This window comes from Lytechinus variegatus, chromosome 1, assembly GCF_018143015.1.
Source record: "Lytechinus variegatus isolate NC3 chromosome 1, Lvar_3.0, whole genome shotgun sequence".
NCBI lineage: Eukaryota > Metazoa > Echinodermata > Echinoidea > Temnopleuroida > Toxopneustidae > Lytechinus > Lytechinus variegatus.
In genome coordinates this window covers 50,501,500-50,525,149 of record NC_054740.1, presented here as the reverse complement: position 1 = coordinate 50,525,149, position 23,650 = coordinate 50,501,500, and the positions used below count along the sequence as shown (strand labels likewise).

At 35.7% G+C, this 23,650-nt stretch overlaps 1 protein-coding gene across 7 annotated transcripts in view; it reads left to right on the top strand.

The window, feature by feature from the left end:
• LOC121415808 (kinesin-like protein KIF13A) overlaps positions 1-23,650 on the top strand; it is a 129,728-nt gene that overhangs the window by 17,872 nt on the left and 88,206 nt on the right. For all 7 annotated transcript variants that reach the window (XM_041609152.1, XM_041609143.1, XM_041609159.1 and 4 more), the window contains exons 3-4: positions 5,519-5,531; positions 7,327-7,384. In XM_041609152.1, coding sequence (XP_041465086.1) covers positions 5,519-5,531; positions 7,327-7,384 — 71 coding nt within the window. The remainder of the gene's footprint in view (positions 1-5,518; positions 5,532-7,326; positions 7,385-23,650) is intronic.

Sequence of the window (23,650 nt, the reverse complement as noted above, 5' to 3'; positions counted from 1 at the left end):
TCACAGTAGGCCTCTTATCAGATTATGCATGTCATCAATTTTGCATCAATTATTGACTTACACTCTGTACTTTACTAAATGTACATGTATGTACCATAGAGCTATTACAGAAGGAGGACTGACTCTACAATGCTTTGCCCCATGTGCTGCACCGCTAATCCCCTCACAGCAGGGTGGTCCATCACGGCACTTTCACACTTACAGGCGCAGGCCCCCCTTGAATCAGCCCTAAATCAGATAGGGAAAGTTGATCGAATACAAATTTAAACTTTACCCAATGGGTATTAAATATTAATATAAAAAATTTACAGATCATAATCAACGAAATATCATAAACGTTCGTTCTAGATCTATTGCTTCAAGTTCATCAATTCTAGTATTTTTCTGAAATGGTCCGGAGCTCAGGCCTATACTGTGTGAATGAGCTGAGCGAGCAAGCTCGGAGCTCAAGCATCATACTCACCTTCAACTTACACAAATAGGAGTACGTTGGGCACCGGAAGATACTCAACGATGCATCAATCGATGTAGAAATGCCCCGTAGATTCGTTGTTATATTTTCAAGGCATACAATCTTACCATCGAAATCAACTTTGAAGTATGCTGAATGTACCTCATATCCCTGAGAAGAGGTATTATTGGAAAAGTCAAATTACTGTTCCTGAAGAAACCATTTGGGAGATGGTTCATAATGTCAATTTCACTTGTACTTTTGACACTAGATTGCACTCTTTTTATTTTAGAATATTTCATAAAACAATAGCATTGAATGATTTTTTATTCAAAATCAATAGAAAGAAATCTCCCAACTGTATTTTGTGAAAAGGAAGAAGAAGCGATTGTACACCTATTTTGTGAATGTGAAAAAGTTACTCCACTTTGGAAATATGTTACAAATTCATTAGAACGTAAAGGCAATGTTATTAATCTTACGAAATTTGGAAAACTGTTTGGTATAATAACTGATACTAGTATCAGTTATTATCCAACTTTTTCTGTTCGTATCGTGGCTGGGGTGAATGAGATTGTAACGTATTTGGTATGTATGCAAAGTGGATCATCTCAGAAGTTCAACCATACATAAAAGACATACCGGTACATCAGAAATCCGTACGAAGAGATATGGATGTTGGAAGAACAGCAAGTCGTGTTTCGATTTTTGAAAAAAACAGAGCTCGAAGGGAAGTTATGTGGGAGAACGTCGTTAATGGCTGTGCCTCGCAGGGACCTTCAAAAAATCTCTGACCTCAGATTTTTTGAGCGGGCTTTTCGCGTTATGTAAGCGGGCTCTAACTTTCGCCTGGCGGCTTGGCCGATTGATGTTAGATACATGTATCGTTCCTTCGCCAGAAGGAAGCGATAACAAAGGATTAACAGAGGAATTGGAAGATGGTTCTCCTTCTGTATATTAGCTCTATGTATGTACAGTTTATACATATGGAGCTTGGTACAATGACAAACTACATGTACATGTATACTAGTAATTAATGGTGTATTGGCCAAAAGCTTTTTTGACAAAACTGGCATGTGTGTGAGAATGAACCCAGGATTAAAGATTATTTCAACAAAAAATAACAACCTTGCCAAAGCTTCATCTTCATTTCCTACTGATCGCAGCTAATGGGGAATTTCTTGCTCCAAGCAATGTGTTGAAGGAAGTCCATTGTCACAGTAACAATACATTGTAGATGGTTGTTTCTATAGCCTGCCCAGGAAAACCATTGATTGCTTTTATTTCCCCTCAAACGACCTACATGTACATGTAATTGACATATCTTTTCAGCCAAGGCTGGTAATAGGACTTTCATAATTATATCCCATTTTCTGTACCCGGGGTTGACTATAGATGTATTCATGCAGTGTATTTTCCATGATGATGACAAATTGGTTTTATTCTTGTGTGAGGGAAAGGTGGGAAGGAAGGGGGGGGGGGAGGCTGGAACATATTTAGGTGAAGAGAGAGCAAGGGAAGCATATGAGAACAGTTTAAGAAAAGTTCAGGATTTATAGATTTTTCTCTGATAATGTGACAGAGTGTTTGCAGAGGTGTCCAAGTTTAGATTGATGATGAGTAGGTGGTTTCAGACCGCCTCGAAGTTCGTCAGTTCCAGGTATTCTCTGATCGGGAAATTTACCCCGATCAGAAAATACCAGGTATTTTGGTAAAGGGCAAGTCCAAGAATTCGCGCGTGTTACGTATGGGACATTTCAGAGGCTTTAATGACCTGAAAAATAGTGTTAATTGACTTTGATTAGATTAATTACCCTCATGATGGTAGACATCTAGGAGAAGAATAATCATGCAAAAAATGGTGACATTTGACCTCGACCTTGGCCTTTTAGAGAGAAAAGATGGGCTGTTACGTATGGGACGCAGAAAAAAGACAACTTTTGAAACATTTTTTTCAAGTTGAGGATTCTCTGAAATTATTTCATTTGACAACTTGTAACTTAGTGTGATAGAAGTCACAATACTCTAGTATATCTAAAGCAAGTTTCATGTCATAAGCCAAATCCCTCTAATTACAGACTCTAATTAAACAAATTAATGACATGTTACGTATGGGACAGTTACGTATGGGACATTTTGTCCCCATAGAGAACGTACACAATTTTCCCCATAATTAAAAAAATTGAAATAATTTAAAATATGGAAATAACAAAAGAGTTTCTGTCTTTTAAAATGTTCTATAGATACATATTTGATATGACTGAAGAGGAAATTAGCCATTTCAATATTTTTTTTTCTTGTTTTTCATGGTTTCATGAATTTCTTATGTATTTCTATTGTTTTTCATTTTTTCATATTTTTCCATTTTCACAATTTTTTTACTTCAATTGTTTTCATTAATCAGTATTCATAACAAATCAGTCTTTAAAAACTAAAGAAAAGGTAAATAATCACTTTTTAGAGCACTCTTGAAATTTGTTTTTCTCCATTCACTTTGTACACAAATCTCCCCATTGACATTGTGTGTAAATGTCCCATACGTAACATGTTGTCCCATACGTAACAATTTTTTAATTAACTTTTAATTAAAAAGTAAACTCTATTTTTGAAACTTTTTTGGGTATAGCATTTTCATACTTGATAAATTAGAACTTCCCTGAGAAGCAACAATACAAGTATTGTATTATGAGAAATAACTTAAAAAAACATCCTCAAAATGTTACGTATGGGACATTCCATCCTTGGACAAGACCTAATTTGCATAATTAATTAGATGACACCGCTTTTTTCCCCAAAAAAGTATTAAGATGTTAGGGGGTCCATGTCCCACCTATGACTAAATCTCACAAGTTTTCTTTTTATTTTCTATGAGTTTTTATAATTGTCCCATACGTAACACCCATTTTACCAATTATGCAAATTAGGTGCCCCAAATTAGCATAAATATGCATATTATCAAATTTTTCTCAATGAAATTTTAAAATTCAACATTTGGGCTTTCTTACCCCACCAAAGATAACTTCTTAAATTAAAGATGAAATTTTGCCTTCTAGGGTGACCTTTTCTTGGACTTGCCCTAATGTAAAAGCAAACTACGCTTAATTTCCCCGAAAGAAAATACCCGCTAAATAGTAGGTACTTGGCGAAATTACGAGAACTTTCGCGGGGATTTTTCCAAGGTCGCAGGTATTTTGGCAATGTGAAAGCAATTTACGGGAACTTTTAGCCCAGCGTGTCGTTGGGCGCGGCGGCGTGGGTGGCTGCTGGGCTAGTGATTTTGAATCTCGCGCCTTGCCTGCTTATCAGACCATACTGCGCATGCTCGTAACTTCGGGAACTTTTTCCGAAAGGGTATGTTTCAGGGCGGTGTGAATGCAGGAATAATTAATGGGTATTTTTTAGCCTAAAAAAGTTCTCGTAATTTAACAGGGATTATTGTGATCGAGGTGGTTTGACACCATCTATTGCCATGAAGGAAAAAAAACTTCCTGAAATACATCATTGTTGATTGAATTCTATTGCCCATATTCTGAACTAAGGTTTGATATGGTATAACACTGGTCTGAAACGGTGGTTCTCCCATGGATCGATTGTCCATTGTGACACAAAACAAGCGAGGTTAAATCGGCTTATTTGGCACCAAAGACCCCTGTTGCATCTGAAAGTTTCCTACCCGAGACCCGACCGAGTCCATTTGCAACCTTGACTAGATTATTGGTGGATTAGCGAATGGACCGAGTCCGAAATGTGGTCTGTTTACATCACAGTGTTCATTCCCTCCCCTATCGGCATGGTATCCGGTATCCACGGACCGAGATAGGTTCGAAAGCTTGTGTGCATTTACATCTACGAATCGGTGGACCGGGGCCGGCCCAATACCTACCCGAGACTACCTCTGGATGTGGTCTCGGGTAGGTTCGCTAAAAGGTGGCCCGAGGTAGGTTTGGGATGTTTACATCTGATTTCTTTGCGACCCGAGGTACGCCCCGGGCCGGCCAGAGGTAGGGAATCTCTCAGATGTAACAGGGGTCTTTGTCATTCATGATTCTCTCAAAATGATAAAGCTGATTGTCTTCATTGTTAATGGATGAAGAAAGAAATAATATTAAAGCATAGAATTTGGGGTTCCCATCATTCTAGCACAGAATTTCAGGTAGACCATGGTCTACATACCTGTATGTTTAAAATTGTACTTAAAGAGAAATTCCAGTAGTTGCAGTAAACACTGATTTCATGAGAAAGTCTGTGAAACAAGGCTTAATTGTCAGTATATCATCGAGGATCTAGATCTGGAACAGGTACATAAAATGAACTTTGTGAAATCTTGAAATCTATGAGCCTGAAAAATGTTCAGACTGAAGATCCCCAACACAGATAAATGCATGTGGGACAGTGTAGAATTATTGCTTCAAATGTCGCGCCCGACGCTCTACCCGAATCCTGTGCTTATTTGCTGATTTCTCAGCAATTTCACAATTTCTTCCAGAATCCTTTGGCACATACGCTTTATTTTACAGACACTTTGGTGGTCATTTCATTGGATTCTGTACGAACTCATTTTGATATTGTTACCAAAACTAGCATTTACCTTTAAGACCATACTATGTAGACTGATTAGTTCAGACACTCACACTGGCTGTTTGGTATTAAATTTGACAAAACTTGGAAAGAACTTCACTCAAACTTTACATAACATAATACATGTACTTGTACTGTACATACAGTAAATATACATATAGGCCTACATGTACCTCATATCAGGCAAATGTCTGTTGAATTACCAACTTACCAGTATTTCACAGATGTTCGAATGACTACATTGTCTACAGTACAGGTTCGTTGTTTTAACGTGGTTCCAATTTATTTTTTATATAAAAATACATGTACATTTTTGAATACCCCTTTTTGAATACATGTATCTGTATGTTGGTATAATTTCCCTATTTTCAGTACAGTAGCATACCATTCAAAATTGCAACCAAACTATTTATATTGTTGATCAATTCAGTGTTATTTTTCTTCTGTTTGTTTTGCATATCTCTCTTCTGTTGGAATACCAAATTACAGGAAAGGCACAAGAGTAAGTACAATGTAATGAATAACTAAATTAGATTTTATTACTGGTACTGTTACATATTATTAAAAAAATGTGTTTTATGTTTTTTTTACTAGATAGTATGAATAAACTGCGCATCTTTAATGTAAATTGTGGGGAAATTAATATCTTGTACATGTATCAATGCCCCTCAAGGTTTTCATTCTGCCCAATACCTTTAATTTGCTTCATGGACACGATTTAAATTGTTTTACCTCCTAAAATAGAAAGGGATGAATATGGCATTTTAAAGTTTCGCTTATTTTCAACAAAATAGTTATATGAACGAGCCAGTTACATCCAAATGAGAGAGTTGATGACATCACTCACTCACTATTTCTTTTGTATTTTATTATATGAAATATGAAATATTTTTATTTTCTCGTCATTGTCATGTGAAATGAAGTTTCATTCCTCCCTGAACACGTAGAATTCCATTATTTTAACATTTTGTGCTTCAAGGAGAATCCAACCAAATAAAAAAATGTTTTTATAAGGAAAAGAAAAATCAGACAAGTTGATAGGTGAAAGTTTGAACAATAATGGACAAACAACAAGAAAGTTATGAATTTTTAAAAGTTGTAAATATTGGTAATCACTATACCCATGGAGGCTTCATATTGGCCGCATATGGGATGTCATAGTGATGTAAGGCAAGGACTATTCCTCCATGTACTCCAATACATATTTTGGCTAAAATGTCATTTTCCCCAAAAGTTTTATTTCAAATTATATTTTTCTTTCATGAGGACATAAAACAATATACTACCTGGGTTATATTTAGATTACTGCCCCAGGGGAATAGGTACTTTGGAGAAAACCACAAATCCCTGATAATAAAGTACATGGCCTATGAGAAATAGTTGTCCTTGCCCCTTGTCATAATTTACTTACTGAGTTGCCAATTTGAAATCTACATAATATTAGTGATCTCAATTTGAAAGCAGCTATAACTGTCTTATTTCTTGTCTAATTTCTTTCAAACTTTCACCATTCTGTTTGATTTATTTTTCTCCTTCCCGACACAACATTTTATGGCCAAGGCTGGATTCCCCTTTCAGGCAAGGAGGCCCTAATCGTCAAATTCGTAAAAATTGAAATATTGTATAATTCAAACAATAAAAAACAAAAGAAATAGTGAGTGAGTGACATCATTGACTCTCCCATTTGGATGTAACTGGCTCGTTCATATAACTATTTTGTTGAAAATAAGCGAAAATTTAAAATGTCATAACTTTCTTATTTTACATCCGATTTTGATGAAATTTTCAGCATTGTGCTTGTCTGATTTTTCTCTATTGATTCAAATCAACATTTTTCTGAGGTGGACTTGACCTTTAAGTACATGTATACTGTAGTACATCCTTTAATACCTGTAATTGCATGCTTAATATTTTGATTCCTCTCTGTTAAAACATATATACCATGCAGCTATAGTAAGGAAGATAAAATTATTTCAATAGGGCCAACATGTACATGTAATGTAATATATATGTTAGAGCTAAGTATTTGATTTCACTAGTATATTTTATTTGCTTGGAATAAAAGATACCTCCCAGTTCAAGCTTAACAGAAAACATGTAACAATTTATAATATTTTGACTGTCGGATCTAAAGTTTGAAATTAAAAACAATTTAAACACGGTAAACACGCATATTTGTGAGAAAGGATGTTCCAGGAATGTTGTAGCTTTAGTCCTCCCCCCCTTTCTGTCTCTCTCCCTTTCTCATTTCAAATGATTAAATGAAATTAAATTTATTTTTCTATCTCCACTTGTAGACATTTGCATTTGATCACTGCTTCTTCTCCATGGATGAAAAGAATAAGAAATTTGCAAGTAAGTATTAAAATAAATATTTTTGTATTTTGGATAGGTTGAAACTTAAAAGAAGGCTATCTCTAAAACCTTTGTCCATAAAGGCAGCGTTGCATTCTTATTGTTAATGGTGCTTCAATTTTCATGGCTCAAATTTAAAAGGTGGTTTTGAAAACCCACGATTGAATCCATGGTTTATGCAGATTTCCTGTATAAATTATGCTTAATTTACCGGGTATCGGGCGATTGTATAAAAAATATCCAATGTTGATTTGCGCTTTTGTCACAGTGCACCAAATTGACGCCTGTAAGATGCTAATTTATTCATGAGTCCACTGTTTGAAGAGTTAAGTCATCAATTCAAAACAGTGGACTCATGAATGAAATAGCGAACTTAACCATGGCAACAGACGTCAATTTGGCGCACTGCGACAAAAACGCGCATCAGCATTGGAATTTTTTAATGAACACAGTAAAGCGTAATTTACATGTATACAGGATTTCCGCATAAACCATGCATTCAACCGAGGGTTTTAAAAAGCAGGGTTGTGAATTTGGGCTTATGATTTTTAAGAGAGAGAATGAGTAAAGGGAAGAAACCCTATACGAATAAACAAAACAAGAAGAGCATATAATCTTTCAATACCTTGTCACAAGCGCACATTTTGAATGTTCAAGCATCATTTTTCAAGTTCATAATTTGCCGGCCACTGGCTGCCTGTTTCTTCTGCTTTTAATAATTGAATGCTGGATTCAGCCTCCATACATGAGCCAGGGCTCAATGAGACAACGGTTGTGGCATTCATTTACATACTTTAGATATCTCCAGGGTGGTATGCATGCATGCGATCGACCGTGTGGTGTGCCATACTATTTTTTGTTATCTTCACATAATACTGAATGGTGTAGGGAGTTGTTTTCTCCATTTTCACTGACCAATCATCCATTTGAATGTGTTGCTTGAACAATTTTGTAGTCAGTTGGCTCATATCCTTGACATTCAGCTGTATATCAATCAGACTGGAGTCCTTTTCATGGTTGAAAGGACATTTTTATTGTAATTGAATGCAGGGAATATTTATATTGCTTGATTCAACAGTTATTGAAAATGGCTGGTCACAATACATGTATATACATGTACATGTAGGCCTATACCTCATAAGAAAATTTGATAAATTCATGATTAAGTTCAGAACTCTCTACAGTACAAGAATTGATATCAATTTTGGAGGCCTCTTAATTACTTCTGTACTAATACAACAGAAAAAGAATTTCAGTCCATTCAAAATCATTCCATACATGTACATGTACATGTACCTGAGAGAGATGGGGTTGGAGGTACATGTGCAGGGGGGGGGAGATGTTGAATTCAAATACATGCACCATCTATTAAATAATACATTCTGTATTTTGTACTGTGGGACTCCTGTCATAATACAAGCTTAAAAAAAAGCTTCACTACAGGTGTTCCATTTTCCATTATTTGTTAGCTCATCCGGCCCGAAGGGCCAAATGAGCTTTATGCCGTGGCGTGGCGTCCGTTGTCTGTCGTCCATCCACAATTTCAAAATGCTCCTTCTTCGCCATTTCAAGTCCGATTTCAATTCTGTTTGCTTTATATGATAGCACTAGGTGGGGGGTTCGAAACTTCTACACAGAATTTTGAAATTCATTAAATATGCTAATTTATGCACATTTTCAAAATTCACAAAAAATGCTTTTATTTGTTGACCGATTTTGAATTTTTTACTTCCACCTGGTAGAGCTTCATGAGGTTTTAGCAAACTTCTACACAGAATTTTGAATTTTTGAACTGAACAATTTTTATGGTAATTTATGTGAAATTAATTTATGCATATTTTAAAAATTCACATAAAATGTTTCTTCTTTATTTGTTGACCCATTTTTTTTTCTTCCATCTGGTAGAGCTTGATGAGGTTCAACAAAATTCTGCACAGAATTTTGAAATTTTGACTAGAACAATTTTTATGCTAATTTAATTTATTCATATTTTTATAAATTCCAATAAAATGCTTTTTCTTCTTTAAATATTGATCGATTTTGATTTTTTTTCTTCCATCTGGTAGAACTTAATAAGGTTCACCAAACTTCTACACATAATTTTGATATTTTCAGTAGAAAATTACTTATGCTAATTTATGTAAAATTTATTCAGAAATCACAGAAATGCCTCTTATTTATTTGTTGACCGATTTTGATTTTGTTCTTCCATCAGGTAGAACTGCATGAGGTTCACCAAACTTGTACAGAAAATTTTGAAATTGTGTCTGGAAAATTGTTTATCCTAATTTATGCAAAATTTATTCATAAATCACAAAAAATGTTTTTTCTTCTTTGTTTATTGGTCAATTTCAATTTTGTTTGCTTTATATGATAGCTCGAGGTGGTGATACAAAATTTCAACACAGAATTTTGAATTTCTTTGAATATGCTAATTTATTCATATATTTTCAAAACTCACAAAAATTCCTTTATTTATCTGTTGATTGATTTTGATTATTTTTGTTCCGTCTGAGAGCTACATTAGATTGACCAAGGTTCTACACAGAGTTAAGAAATTTTGACTAGAAAGTTATTTATGCTTCATTTATATGAAATTTATGAATAGATCACAAAAAATGCTTCTATGTCATTTCTTCATCAATTTCAATTCTAATTTCTATCCTCAATTTATGTCACCAATATCATTCACTACAGTGTCAACTGGGCTGAAATTAAAATTGTGTTAAATTTCGTTGTTACATGTAGATGCCGGATGAGCTCTACATCAATGATCGTAGTTTTTACTTATAATCTTATGCATGTATATGAATTATTTTTTTGTATACATGTATACATGTACGTACATGGTTCAGCTGTCTACGGTATCATGAATGTACTATACATGTATATTTTGATGTTTTTTAATGGAAACAAAACAAATTGAAATGAATTGAATGTTGCACTTGGTGCATTGACATGTATGCTGAATTGGAATATTTTTCCATGATGGCATTGATTTCATTTTGATTAAATGATTCATATTATTTCATGTGAAACTCTGTCTAAATAGGCTAATGTTTAAAAGAAATTTGATTGGTCTGCGTTTTGTACACATTCATGCTGTTCATATACATGTTGTACATGTACATGTATGTAGCCATAGCAGAAAAATATCATTATAAACGTTATGTTGCCCCATATTTCCTATTGATTTTGTACATGAAGTGTTTTCACAAGGCTTTTTCGTACTGTACCATTTCAGACTTTGGTAACTTTCAAATCGGAATTGAATTATTGTTAGGGGGAAGAATATCCATATTAAAAGAAAACAAAAAACAACACATGTAGGCTACAATGTTGAAATCAGTATGATAACATGTACATGTACACATTTGACTTGTAATTTACTGACTACCAGTAATTATAGATGAACTGTAAAATTGATGTTGTGCTTAGGTCTCAGAAATAGTCAATGAACATTCAGCATTCTACTCTATAGGCCTACTGTGGATTCATTTTCATTTCCTTCTGCATGGCAAAAATGATATCTCACCAGCTTCAAATACTTACTGCCAACACATGTTATTACAACAGCATGATTGTACTCCAATACCCTTTTTACACACGCAGAAATTTCCTTAACCCCGTACTATAGGTGGGGCTAAATTGCCATTTAGCCCCACCGATAGTACTGGGTTAAGCTTAGCCCCCTTTCTTTTTACACAGCATTTTTGCAAAGTGGGCTAACCCCACCTTTAGTACGGGATTTTTTGGCCCTGCAAAAAAGCAGGGTTATCTCAGCAATTGCAGTGCTAAGAGCGATAGTACAGGGTTAAGATCGCTAGTGTAAAACGAAAGTGGGCTAACCTTAACCCGGTACTATAGGTGGGGCTAAATGGCAATTTAGCCCCACCTATAGTACGGGGTTAAGGAAATTTTAGCGTGTGTAAAAAGTGTACGAGTGAAGTACTTGTACTACGAATGATCGACAAATGTATTTAAAGCATGAGCTACCACTAGTCTGGGGTTAAAACGGGGTTAGCGATAGTCCGGGGCTAAGAAAATCCTGTGTAAAAAGGGTATTTCAGGGATAGTTATCCACAGTTGGAGACAAACAGCTATGCCAGAGCAAAGGGGGATGGTGGGGAGAAGACACTTTACATGTATTTTCATGTATCCATATAAAAAAAAATTTGGAAAATAGAGTGTCAGGGCAAGTATTTAGGCAGAAGAAAGGGGAGGGGGCAACACAGAGAGAAAGAGTCAGAGAGGGAGAGGGAAAGTGTGGGGGGGGGGTAAGAATAGGGGCAGGTAGTCAGTTCTGATAGAAATGTAATAAAGTGTATTAGTGGGGTGGTGGTGCAAGTGAATCAGGTAGTGCTCAGAGAAAAATAAAGCCAACATAAACAGTGCAATGTACAATTACTGCATCAAGGATTCTCATTTAATAGAGACATACATGTAAATTATATGAAAGAAATTTTTTTTTTTTTTGGGGGGGGGGCTGTTCAACAAACCAAGTATACATCAGTAAATCAGTGTGAAGAAAATATTGATGAATTGGAATGGTGATGTAAATGAGGATTGCAGACAAATGGATAGAGAGATATATACATGAGAGAGTGTCAAGGGGGGGGGGGGGTGGCTGTTCAACAAGCCATTACATGTGTACATCTTAATAGTGCGAAGAAGTTCATGTATTGAATGTGTAATGAGGGTTGCAGGCAAAAAATTCGTATAGAGATGAAGGCTTCCTTAATACAAAGGATACACATTAGCAATAGAAAAGTCAAGGCCAAGCACTGAATACAACACCATGCACTTTCTAAAGTACCGTAAGTAACGGTGTATTAACCGCACCCGTGTATTAACCGCACCCCCAACTTTGGACTAAAAAAAAAAATCTTACATTTACATGCATATTTGAGGTACGAAGAAACAAAATCGAAGTTTTTAATATTTCAAAGTATCCAAAGAGATCACCGGTATGCGGAAATCTGCTGTTCTTGATCAATTCATCTACAAATGTTAGAAAGAAAGAACGGTCCCGCCAATATTGGCAACTTACACACTCACCTCACAGTCACAGTGTACACGCACACACATAGCACTGCCATTACATTGCAAACTACGATACAGTACCAGTCATGCCAGTACATCAAATTATGATCTGTGTCTTTCCCAGCGTAGGAGGAAGAAACATTCACATTTCTTGCATCACAACCTCACAATCACTTTCGAAAATTTGATGTCTTAGCATGAATTTTGGATACGGGATTACAGGAAGATTCAAGAAACAAAGAAATTGACATTTTGTCCAGTTGTTTTTTTCGGCTTCGTGCCGTCTCTCTCGTGCATGGTTTACATGGTATCTTATGAAAAGCAAACAGGAAGGCAAAAAAAAAGCTGGCGCGAAACGGGACTTTGAATAGCGCCAGCTTAAGTCGCATTATAACCACATTCCAACGCAATCTCTAAGCAAGCTCACTCAACTCTCGCTCATCGGTGACAAAAATATTGGCGAGTGTGCTTGGCGGTGACAAAAATATACCGAGTATGCTTGGCGTCCCTTTTAAATTAGCCAGGGAACTTCACTACTTTGAATCGAGAATAAAGTCAAAATTAGTGTCATGAAGGTGGGTGCGTTTGTTATGGACATCATTTAATTAAGATCGTTCGCTTCCCATTACCCGCGGCTCATACCCCTCTAAACGACATTGCCTGGGCGGCTACGCCCGGCCACTCGACGTGTTGTGAACTGGCAGACATCGTACATGTACGGGAGGGGTTACGGCGGGCTGGCTCGGACCCGTCACCGTGTATAAACCGCACCCCCGACTTTTGCTTCTGTCCCGCCGAGAAAAAGGTGCGGTTAATACACCGTTACTTAAGGTAGATGTTAACACACACGAAGCAACATACATGTACTACCTGTACATGTAGTATGTACATAACGTATATGTAGATAAATATGCTTTTTAAAATTTGTTGGTTGACTTTACAATCGTTTGAATAAAAACAAATATGCATACAATGTATAATAGGGAAAATGCACTTTCTATTAAAGTAGATGTTAACATAGTCATATAATTGTATCTCATGTACCCTTCAGAAAAAAAGGAACAAGTTATATGTTTATGTACATGTATATGTATGCATAATACATTTGTTGGCTGACTTAACCCTTATTTGAATTAAAAAAAACAACAAAACACAAGTGCATGGAGAGAAAATGATAACCTGGAGAGATATTTTAAATCTAAGAAATGAAACTTACAACTTGACGACCTTTGTTTGCTCATTGCTGATTGAAAGTTGCAATATGAATTTTTGTTTGTTTTTATAAATAGGCCTGACAGTAAACATAAAAATAAACCTATTAAGGGGGAGGAGGAAACCCATGTCTGCAAGGCCTTTTCCCACAGGTTTCACATAGAAAATGAATTCATCTCATGCATACCCTGTTCTCATTATACTTTCTAAAACTAGTTTACTGGGAAATGGTTTACGAAAACCAGTTTGGTGGAAAATCGCTTTGCTGTGGCATTCCCATTTGATCAGTTGTTTACAAAACCACTTTTTGTCTCGCCCACCAGAGGTGAAGGCGAGGTAGGGATCCAAATGTCGTCCGTCGTACGTCCGTCAGTCACAAATCTAATGACACATACATGTAACTCCACAACCGTAAGTTGTTTTTCAACCAAACTTGGATGGTAGATGGACTTGGAGGACCTGCATATTCTGCTGCAGTCGGCGGTCACATGGTAGGTCAAAGGTTATTTTCATGTCAACGTTAACGTTTACATGCAAGACTCTCTTATGACACCTAACTCCGTAACCGTAAATCACTTTTCAACCAAACTTGAATGTTAGATGGACTTGGATTACCTGCATGTTATGCTGCAGTCGGAGGTCACATGGTAAGGTCAGAGGTCATTTTCAGGTCAACGTTAAAGTTTACATGCAAGACTCTCTTCTAACACCTAACTCCGCAACTGTAAGTCACTTTTCAACCAAACTTGGATGGTAGGTGGACTTTGGGGACCTGCATGTTATGCTGCAGTCGGAGGTCACATGTTAAGGTCAAAGGTAATTTTCAGGTCAACGTTAAAGTTTACATGCAAGACACTCTTATGACACCTAACTGTGCAACCGTAAGTCACTTTTCAACCAAACTTAGATGGTAGATGTACTTAGGTGACCTGCTGTTATGCTGCAGTCGGAGGTCACATGTTACGGTCGAACGTCATTTTCAGGTCAGTATTAAAGTTAATGGCAAGGCTCTTATGACAAAATTGTGTTATTCCATCCCAGTCATTTCATAATGAAGTTTCAATACAATTATGTTTCGTGCCCTCACAAATCACGATATTTCTGGTTATTTTCATAGTCGACGAGACACAAAATCGCTTTTGCCTTGTATAGTAAAGTGGTCTTGTCGCTACTGGAGCACTCTCAGTGGGGGACATGTTTCACGCAGAATTTGAAACTGCAGCATAGGCATACTACACACAGTGCATGAAGTTGCAAAGATTGCTTCCGGAAGACCAGTTGTGTCCTCACTTTGAAATTTACATTGGTTTGGTTTGGAAGATCACTGGTGTGGTTTGGAAGTGTGGTTTGGAAGATCACTTCCAAGACAGCTTGGACCGTTCTCATTACAAGTAACAATTTTTTTCCAGTAAATAGTTATAGGATGGTAGTTTGACCAGGCGAAGGGGTTCAGGTACATTCTTCATGTAAGACTAGGGCATACATGCCTTTTAAACTGGTTAAAAACTGTACAAAATTTTTGCCCACCAAATACAAGGTCAAGCATAAATGTGAGGACAATGTTTCAATGGTAATTTGTCCAAATGTTTTTACTGTGAAAGGCTTGTCAGTTGTGTGGATAAATTTTAGCGGGCCAAAAGCTTGAGCTGAATGGGAAATGGGTATTGATGAATCCATGGAATGGAACCTTATCAGGAACTCCAGCTAAAGAATTTTCAGAGATTGTTAAAATGAACCATCTAATTCTGCACCACGCTAACCATATCAGTAAAGCGAGAGCTTGTTCATAAAATGAGCCGCTTTGAAAACCAATCGGCAAGCTAATTTGCCTGTTAGGATCCACTCAGACTATGACATTTTGAACTAATTGCCCATGCGTGCAGACTTACATGTTGCAATATTTGAATGGGGATAAAGAGGACATCAAACTCTCGACTGTTATGCCTTTCCACAATATTCAATCAGTACTCATGATGCATGTACAGTATGCAATAACCAACAAAAAGTATAAGCTATTTCCAGCAACCATAGATCAGATATATGTACTATATTATCTTCCGATCGCAAATTCATAAACTCATAAAATTGTTGGGATCCCTGTGATTTGCGAAAATTCTGCATACAAAAACGACAGCTCATACAGGCTAGTGGTGGATCCGGGGGGGGGGGGGGGGGGGGGCACAGCCGGCCCGTGCCCCCCTTTGAGAGCCATAATTAAAATTTGTTATGATGTATATCCCATTTTTACCAACCAACTGTGCCCCCTTTTAAAAGTAAGGACTTTTTTTTTGCTTTTCCAATTTTCCGCGGACGAAATGACCTTAGATCTTAATGTGAAAACCCTTTTTTTTTTTGCTTGTCAAATTTTCTTCAGGAAAATGTGCCTTCTTTTGGAAAACCTTGGATCTGCCCCTGATAGAGGATACCTAATTACTGTATGTACCCCATCTTGGTTTATATGGGAGTCATGGTTCCATTTAAAGACTTGTTATAGTATACATGTAGGGAACGAATTATGCACAATTTCTATATAAAACGGGTTTAACTAAAAACAGCCAACCAAATCAAACAATTTCAGTAGCGCTAAAACTGTTGATTGCATTTTTTATCATAACAAGTGTAATTGGGCCCCAGATCTACAGAGTTTGGTTGCCTTTGATGATAAAATAATTGATTTGTAGCTGTATCACCCACATATGGGAACTACAGTTGATTATTGTTTGGTTTTCATTAAAAAAAAATCCATGTTGTGATCAAGTTGGCCAAATTCAGAGTGTTACCTGAAAACTTGGTGTGTTAAAACTGACTCCAGTTGGTGTACCTAGAGACCAACACCCCTATTGGGTGTTTGATTTACACCTAATATAGAGATAGAACATACATAGTAACACCAAAGAGTGTTAAAGCAACAAGCAAAGGTGTTGTAATAGAACCCAGACAGATGTTGATCCAACACCAACAATGTACATGTAAGTTGTAACACCAGGGGGCTGTAACACAAAACTTAGCAATGATCGTAGAATAATTTTCTACTTGATTCCATTGACTACAATTTACAACCATTCGTGAAAATCAAGCATACGATCAATCGCTAACCTTTGTATTATGGGACCCAGATACATGTATGTGTTTAATGTGTTTGTATGTATGTACATGTACATGTATGTACATCAAGTCACCAATTAATCACGGTTTTGTGTGTTATTACGGAGACTGATGAAAACACTCCCTCTGTTTGCCACGAAGACAAGTTTGTCCTAAATTGCTTCTGACATGGTTCAATCAGTATCAATACCATGCCTCCCAATATTGGCAAGAGACAAAAGACAAATATTTATGGTATTCGGAAATTTAGCAATTTTGCAATATTGGAGAGTTATGCTTCCACAAAATTTGTACTGATTTAAAAGCTGAAGTATGTTGATGGAATTTGTAACAAATCATTGATTCTCAAATAATATCACATTATTTACAAATGCAATTTCATTGTGATATAGTGAGAGAAATATTGGATGGATCAAATATTTACATAATTACGTTAATTTTTGTTCCATTGAATATACTGTATATTCTTGGTTTTTATTGATAAGAAAAAAAAATCAAAACAAGAACAAAAAAATGGAAGAAGAGTGAAAAGGGCAGAGAAAAGGGAATATAGTACGATCGAAAGAGAGGGAGCTGCGAAAGAAAAATCAACATAAAAGGGACAACATGTGAATTTATTTGGATACCCCCCCCAAAAAAAATCAAAATATAAATTTAAATGCCATGGCTTTTATGATGCTTGCCATTTATTGTATCATCTTTAATCTATTAAACAAAATTGATATGTCTTGCTTTATGCAGGGCAATACAGGTAATAGAGAAAATGAGAATGCCAGCAGAAAAAAAGACATTTTCTTTGACAGCAAGCAGGGCTCCACACTAACCCTTTATTTCTACTGGTCCAACCTGTTCATGTCGGACCAGCAGATACCCAGTTTTTCCATTTTTTACTGGTCCAAACCTAAATTTCACTGTTCCCCCAAAATAAAGAAAAACATAAAGACTTGCTTATTTTGCTGTATTTTTTTGCTTTTTTGCCCCCCCCAAAAAAAACTTACTAACAAAACAGTACACACATCATTCATAAGAACCATTTCTCAATTTTGGAAAGCCATTTTATAACATGCCAAAGTTATTTTTTTATTATTGACTATAGAGGAGAAAATATCATAATTATATTTAATAGTTTGATATAATACTGGTCATTTCAGACCAGTAAATCTGGCTATTTCTGAAAAGTTACTGGCCCGACAGCAATTTTTACTGGTCTGGGACTGTCTGACCAGTGCCAGTGTTGCGCGCTGCAGCAAAGTTTTATTGGAAATACATAGCGGACTCCAAAGGAATTTTTCCTGCAAACGTACAATGTGATGATTTTATCTCCTGCATGACCTTTCTGCTGCAATCACCAAAATGAAATTCTGCAATCAATCAGAAAAGTGGGGAACTATTGATTTTCACTTTCACTATTTGTTTTATTGTGTATGCACACATGCCAGTAGCCACTGCCCATTTATGTAAAAAGAAAGATTGATTATTGAAGTGCAATACTGGGAAAATCAGATTTTTAAAATTATTAAATTAAAAAAATGCTAACTCTAGTCCTACATTGTATGACATTGTGTATCCACTTTAAAGAATATAAAGTTCTTGTATAGCGCATATCACATAATGAATAATGTCTATATATGCGCTTCTATAGGACTTGGATATTATTACCCCAGCTGTAGAAAGTGAATGATGCACAAATCTACTCCTTTTGATTATATTTTTGAAGTTGAGAAAAAGAACCTGAAAGTTATCAGTGATTTTATGTATCACTTTTAGACTTCGATTGGCGTAAACTTTGTATTGCCCTCTTTTACAAGTACATACAAATATCATGTGCAGTACAGTGTGTATATTTCTATAAACTTGATTTAGAAGTTTCGAATTATTTCAATGAAATAGATCTGTTTTTATGAATGAGCAGAGGATGTCACTTCCCTTTGTACATTTATTTTGTATTGTATGAAATTAAAGATGTTTTTGATAGGGTTGGGTATTGAATATGTATAAAAAATCATAATCATTGCTGAAACTTATAATATTTTGTCACAAGGAATTCAGGGAAGACACATTTTATACATTACACAAGTATTAGAAAATAATATAAATTGCAATTGATGAAGTTTTTTATTCATGTAGTGAAAGAGAAAAAGGGAGAGTGGGGACATCATCAGCCCAACTATGTATATGTACAGTATTTTAAATGATAGTCAATCAATTATTCTTCAACAGATTATGATGAAATTTGCTGCATGGAATATAAAGAACGGTACATTTATCTCTTGTCCTCTGTTTCTCTGGACCCCCTCCCCCATCTCTCTCCATTCCCAGGCCAGGACTTTCTTTTCATTCTCAGTTTCTCTTGCCCCCCTCTCTCTGAATTTTGAGTGATCCTATCCTTACTATAATAATATCCCTGTCTGTGACAACATTTTGTTGGTAATGACTCATTATAATGATATTGTTATCAAAATCAGTCGGGAGTTCACATTTATTTCCTTAGTTATTCAATCTAATTAGTCATCATTGTTCTAGGTCGATGAATCATGATAAAAGGTGTTATTTTCAGAACAGTTCTACATTGAAAAGTGTATCAGTGCCTCAAAACCACTATCATTGCTGTAGACCTATAAAATTGATTTTGTGTGGATTTTTCATGGTCACTTCATGCTGGCAGATTGCATGCACTATGCAGTGAGCAAATTGTGGTAGAGATAAAAGCCAAATCTAAACTGTAGAGTAAGCAATAATTACCGGATTCCATGATGTTTGCTCTGGCGACAATTGCTTCGCTGTAAATTTTTCACACTTCAAGCAACTGACATATTCCGTGTTTACATGTGATCGGCTTTTGCATCTGCTCGCGTTTCTGAACCGCGAGCCGATGCAGAATCTGCTTTTTTGTTGCGTGTAAACAGAAAGCCAATTCTGCATCGGCAATTGGCGCGCATTTCATTTGCTTTACCATTGTGACGTACATGTACTTCAAAGCGCATGGATCCAGCATTGTCTTTGTTATGACGTATATTGTTGGTGCTCGTATCATTTCAGGTTCTTGCCACGTGAGCCGATTCTGCACCGCGAGCTGTAACAGCGTATAAACGCGGTGCAAGATAAACCCAAAAGCCGATTCTGTATCGACTCGCGGTTCTGAACCAAAAGCCGATCACATGTAAAGGGCAAGTCCAAGAAAGGTCACCCTAGAAGGCAAAATTTCATCTTTAATTTAAGAAGTTATCTTTGGTGGGGTAAGAAAGCCCAAATGTTGAATTTTAAAATTTCATTAAGAAAAATTTGATAATATGCATATTTATGCTAATTTGGGGCACCTAATTTGCATAATTGGTAAAATGGGCGTTACGTATGGGACAATTATAAAAACTCATAGAAAATGAAAAGAAAACTTGTGAGATTTAGTCATAGGTGGGACATGGACCCCCTCACATCTTATTAATTTTGGGGAAAAAAAAGTGGTGTCATCTAATTAATTATGCAAATTAGGTCTTGTCCAACGATGGAATGTCCCATACGTAACATTTTGAGGACGTTTTTTTAAGTTATTTCTCATAATACAATACTTGTATTGTTGCATCTCTGGGAAGTTCTAATTTATAAAGTATGAAAATGTTATACCCAAAAAAGTTTCAAAAATAGAGTTCACCTTTTAATTAAAAGTTAATTAAAAAATTGTTACGTATGGGACAACATGTTACGTATGGGACATTTACACACAATGTCAATGGGGAGATTTGTGTACAAAGTGAATGGAGAAAAACAAATTTCAAGAGTGCTCTAAAAAGTGATTATTTACCTTTTCTTTAGTTTTTAAAGACTGATTTGTTATGAATACTGATTAATGAAAGCAATTGAAACAAAAAATTTGTGAAAATGGAAAAATATGAAAAAAAATAAAAACAATAGAAATACAGAAATTCATGAAACCATGAAAAAAAAAAGAAAAAAATGTTGAAATGGCTAATTTCCTCTTCAGTCATATCAAATATGTCTCAATAGAACATTTTAAAAGACTGAAACTCTTGTTATTTCCATATTTTAAATTATTTCAATTTTTTTGAATTATGGGGAAAATTGTGTACGTTCTCTATGGGGACAAAATGTCCCATACGTAACTGTCCCATACGTAACATGTCATTAATTTGTTTAATTAGAGTCTGTAATTAGAGGGATTTCGCTTATGACATGAAACTTGCCTTAGATATACTAGAGTATTGTGACTTTTATCACAGTAAGTTACAAGTTGTCAAATGAAATACTTTTAGAGAATTCTCAGCTTGAAAAAAATGTTTCAAAAATTGTCTTTTTTCTGCGTCCCATACGTAACGGCCCATCTTTTCCCTCTAAAAGGTCAAGGTCAAGGTCAAATGTCACCATTTTTTGCATGATTATTCTTTTCCTAGATGTCTACCATCATGAGGGTATTCAATCTAATCAAAGTCATTTAACACTATTTTTCAGGTCATTAAAGCCTCTGAAATGTCCCATACGTAACGCGCGCGAATTCTTGGACTTGCCCTAAAGACGATATTTACTTTAACCCCGAATACCCTACCCTAAACCTAACCCTAATATTATGTGTACATAATTCAATTTCAATCAATAAATCATGAAAATACAGGTATACACAAAATAGGTAAAAACATGGGATTGGGAAGCCCTAGAAGTTTTCATTTAAAAAAACTTGTGGGTGGGGTAATATTATGTACATGTAACTTAACAACATATAGCAACTCTAAACCTTACGTCTTGTAACATAAAGCCCAGAGCAAAGAAAGAAAAATAAGACAACTGATGTCATTGCTGCAACTTGTTATTGATACATGTACATTGTTTTACAATGGAGAGATACATGTTTAGATGTACATGAATGGAAATATGAATATGATTTCATGTGATAAAATGAGAAAAATGGAAAGTGGAGATGGTATATTCACTCCCCTTGTAGGCCTATAGTTATTACAAAATATTTAAGAACTTTAAAATTCAATAGCTTCATTATTAAGATTTTGATGACATTTTCAGGGTTTAGAAACTTAAGCTACCGTTGGCATGACAATCATGAAAAATAGTTTACTGGAAACCAGTTCAGGAAACCAGTTTGGAAGATCCCATTTGATCACCGAAAGTCGTTTTAAAAACCTCTTCATGACCGCCTCATGGAGAGCGATCTTGTTTCTATGGGTAGGCCTATGCTCTGCAGTTTCATGCAAAATTTTGAAACCACTCCACATGTGCGAAGATCGCTTCCCGAAGAACGGTTGTGTCCTCACGGACCTCACCTACGCTAAAACCAGTCTAACTAGGCAAAGCGATCTTGTAATCTACATCGCGAGGTGGTTTTGAGAACTGGTTTGGAAGATCGCTTTCAAGAACGCTACTGGAAACTAGTTTCCAGTAAACTAGTTTTAGGTCGGTAATGAGAACAGGGTCGTAGTCTGAAAAGCATGATTTCACCAAGCATGCAGTCATGTGAAGAGACAGTTATAATGTTCTACAACTGCTCTAAATTGGCATATCAGCTGGTAATGTCATTTGGGTGAATCTGCCATGGCACAGGAGCTCTGCCTAGACTACAGTATGTTTTATGTGGGAGTAGTATTATGAAGGAAGTTGATTGAGTGTGAGAAATGTCACTTATTTTCTACCAGCTTTTGATTGGCACGAACTGTCTGTGTGGATTTTGGGTCTCTGTGAAAGACGAGTTTACAATGCAGTAAAAGTCAAGGTTGATCTACAATGTATAGAAATTCCTGAATTTATTTTGAAGGCGAAGTCAATGTCCAAATCTGAGTTTCTTACTGGCCTACATGTAGATGATTGTTTGCATAAAATAGACCTTCAAGTACATGTAGGCCCTAATGTATGTTTTGTAGCCAATATGTGCTTTTCCTGTAAAATTCAAGGAGAGGGCCTGTCTGAAATTGCTCTGGACCTGGACACGGGAAGAGGCCCCCCCCCAAAAAAAAAAACAAAAATAAATTATAATACAAAAATAATGTCGGCTCAGAACTTCTGAGAAGCTTTAAAAGACCCCCCACAAAAAAATTAAATTAAAATTAAAAAAATTATTATGGCTCCTACAAACTTCTGAGAAACATCAAATAGGAATTCATGGCCTTTTGAAAAATGTTACCAGGGCACTTTTGAGCATTTTGAGTCAAAATTTTCCTTAGTCCCTGTGTATTTTTTGTCTGCTCTATAAAGCTTTTAATTTTGTTTTATATGTTTTAATTTATTCATTTTTAAAGGCTTAACAACATTGAATCAGTATACATGTACTTGTAACAAAAGAAAAGTAAGCAGCAAAAATGAATAACAAAAATGATGTAAAATACTGAAAACTGCGATAGCTATTAAGCATTACACGCAATTTATATGAGTACAATACATGTATATGAGAAAAACACATTGAACATATAGAATGTTATCAACTTTGATTGGACATAAAATGGGCATAATTCCATAAAAAAAAACAACACATGATCAACATACGAATAAAAATTTCTTTGGGCTGTTATATCATTTTGAAGCTGCATAAGATTGTAAACTGGTAGAATATTTTTTTACATCATTGAAAGAAAAACAAACAATCAAGCAAAAGAGAAAAACAACAATTACAAAGATAACAAACAAGAACTTTTAATTAGTAGCTGATCACTGCATTGTATTATGCTACCTACTGTTGTCCCACTGTATTTGATGCAGGAAAAAATTGCCATAAACTACAAGTAGGATTTCTTATTTATGAATTGAGATAGCTGTGCTCTACGGTGCCAGGTAAAAATGGCAGAGGTAATAATGGCAGAGGTAAAAATGGCAGAGGTAATAATGGCAGAGGTAATAATGGCAGAGGTAAAAATGGCAGAGGTAAAAATGGCAGAGGTAAAAATGGCAGAGGTA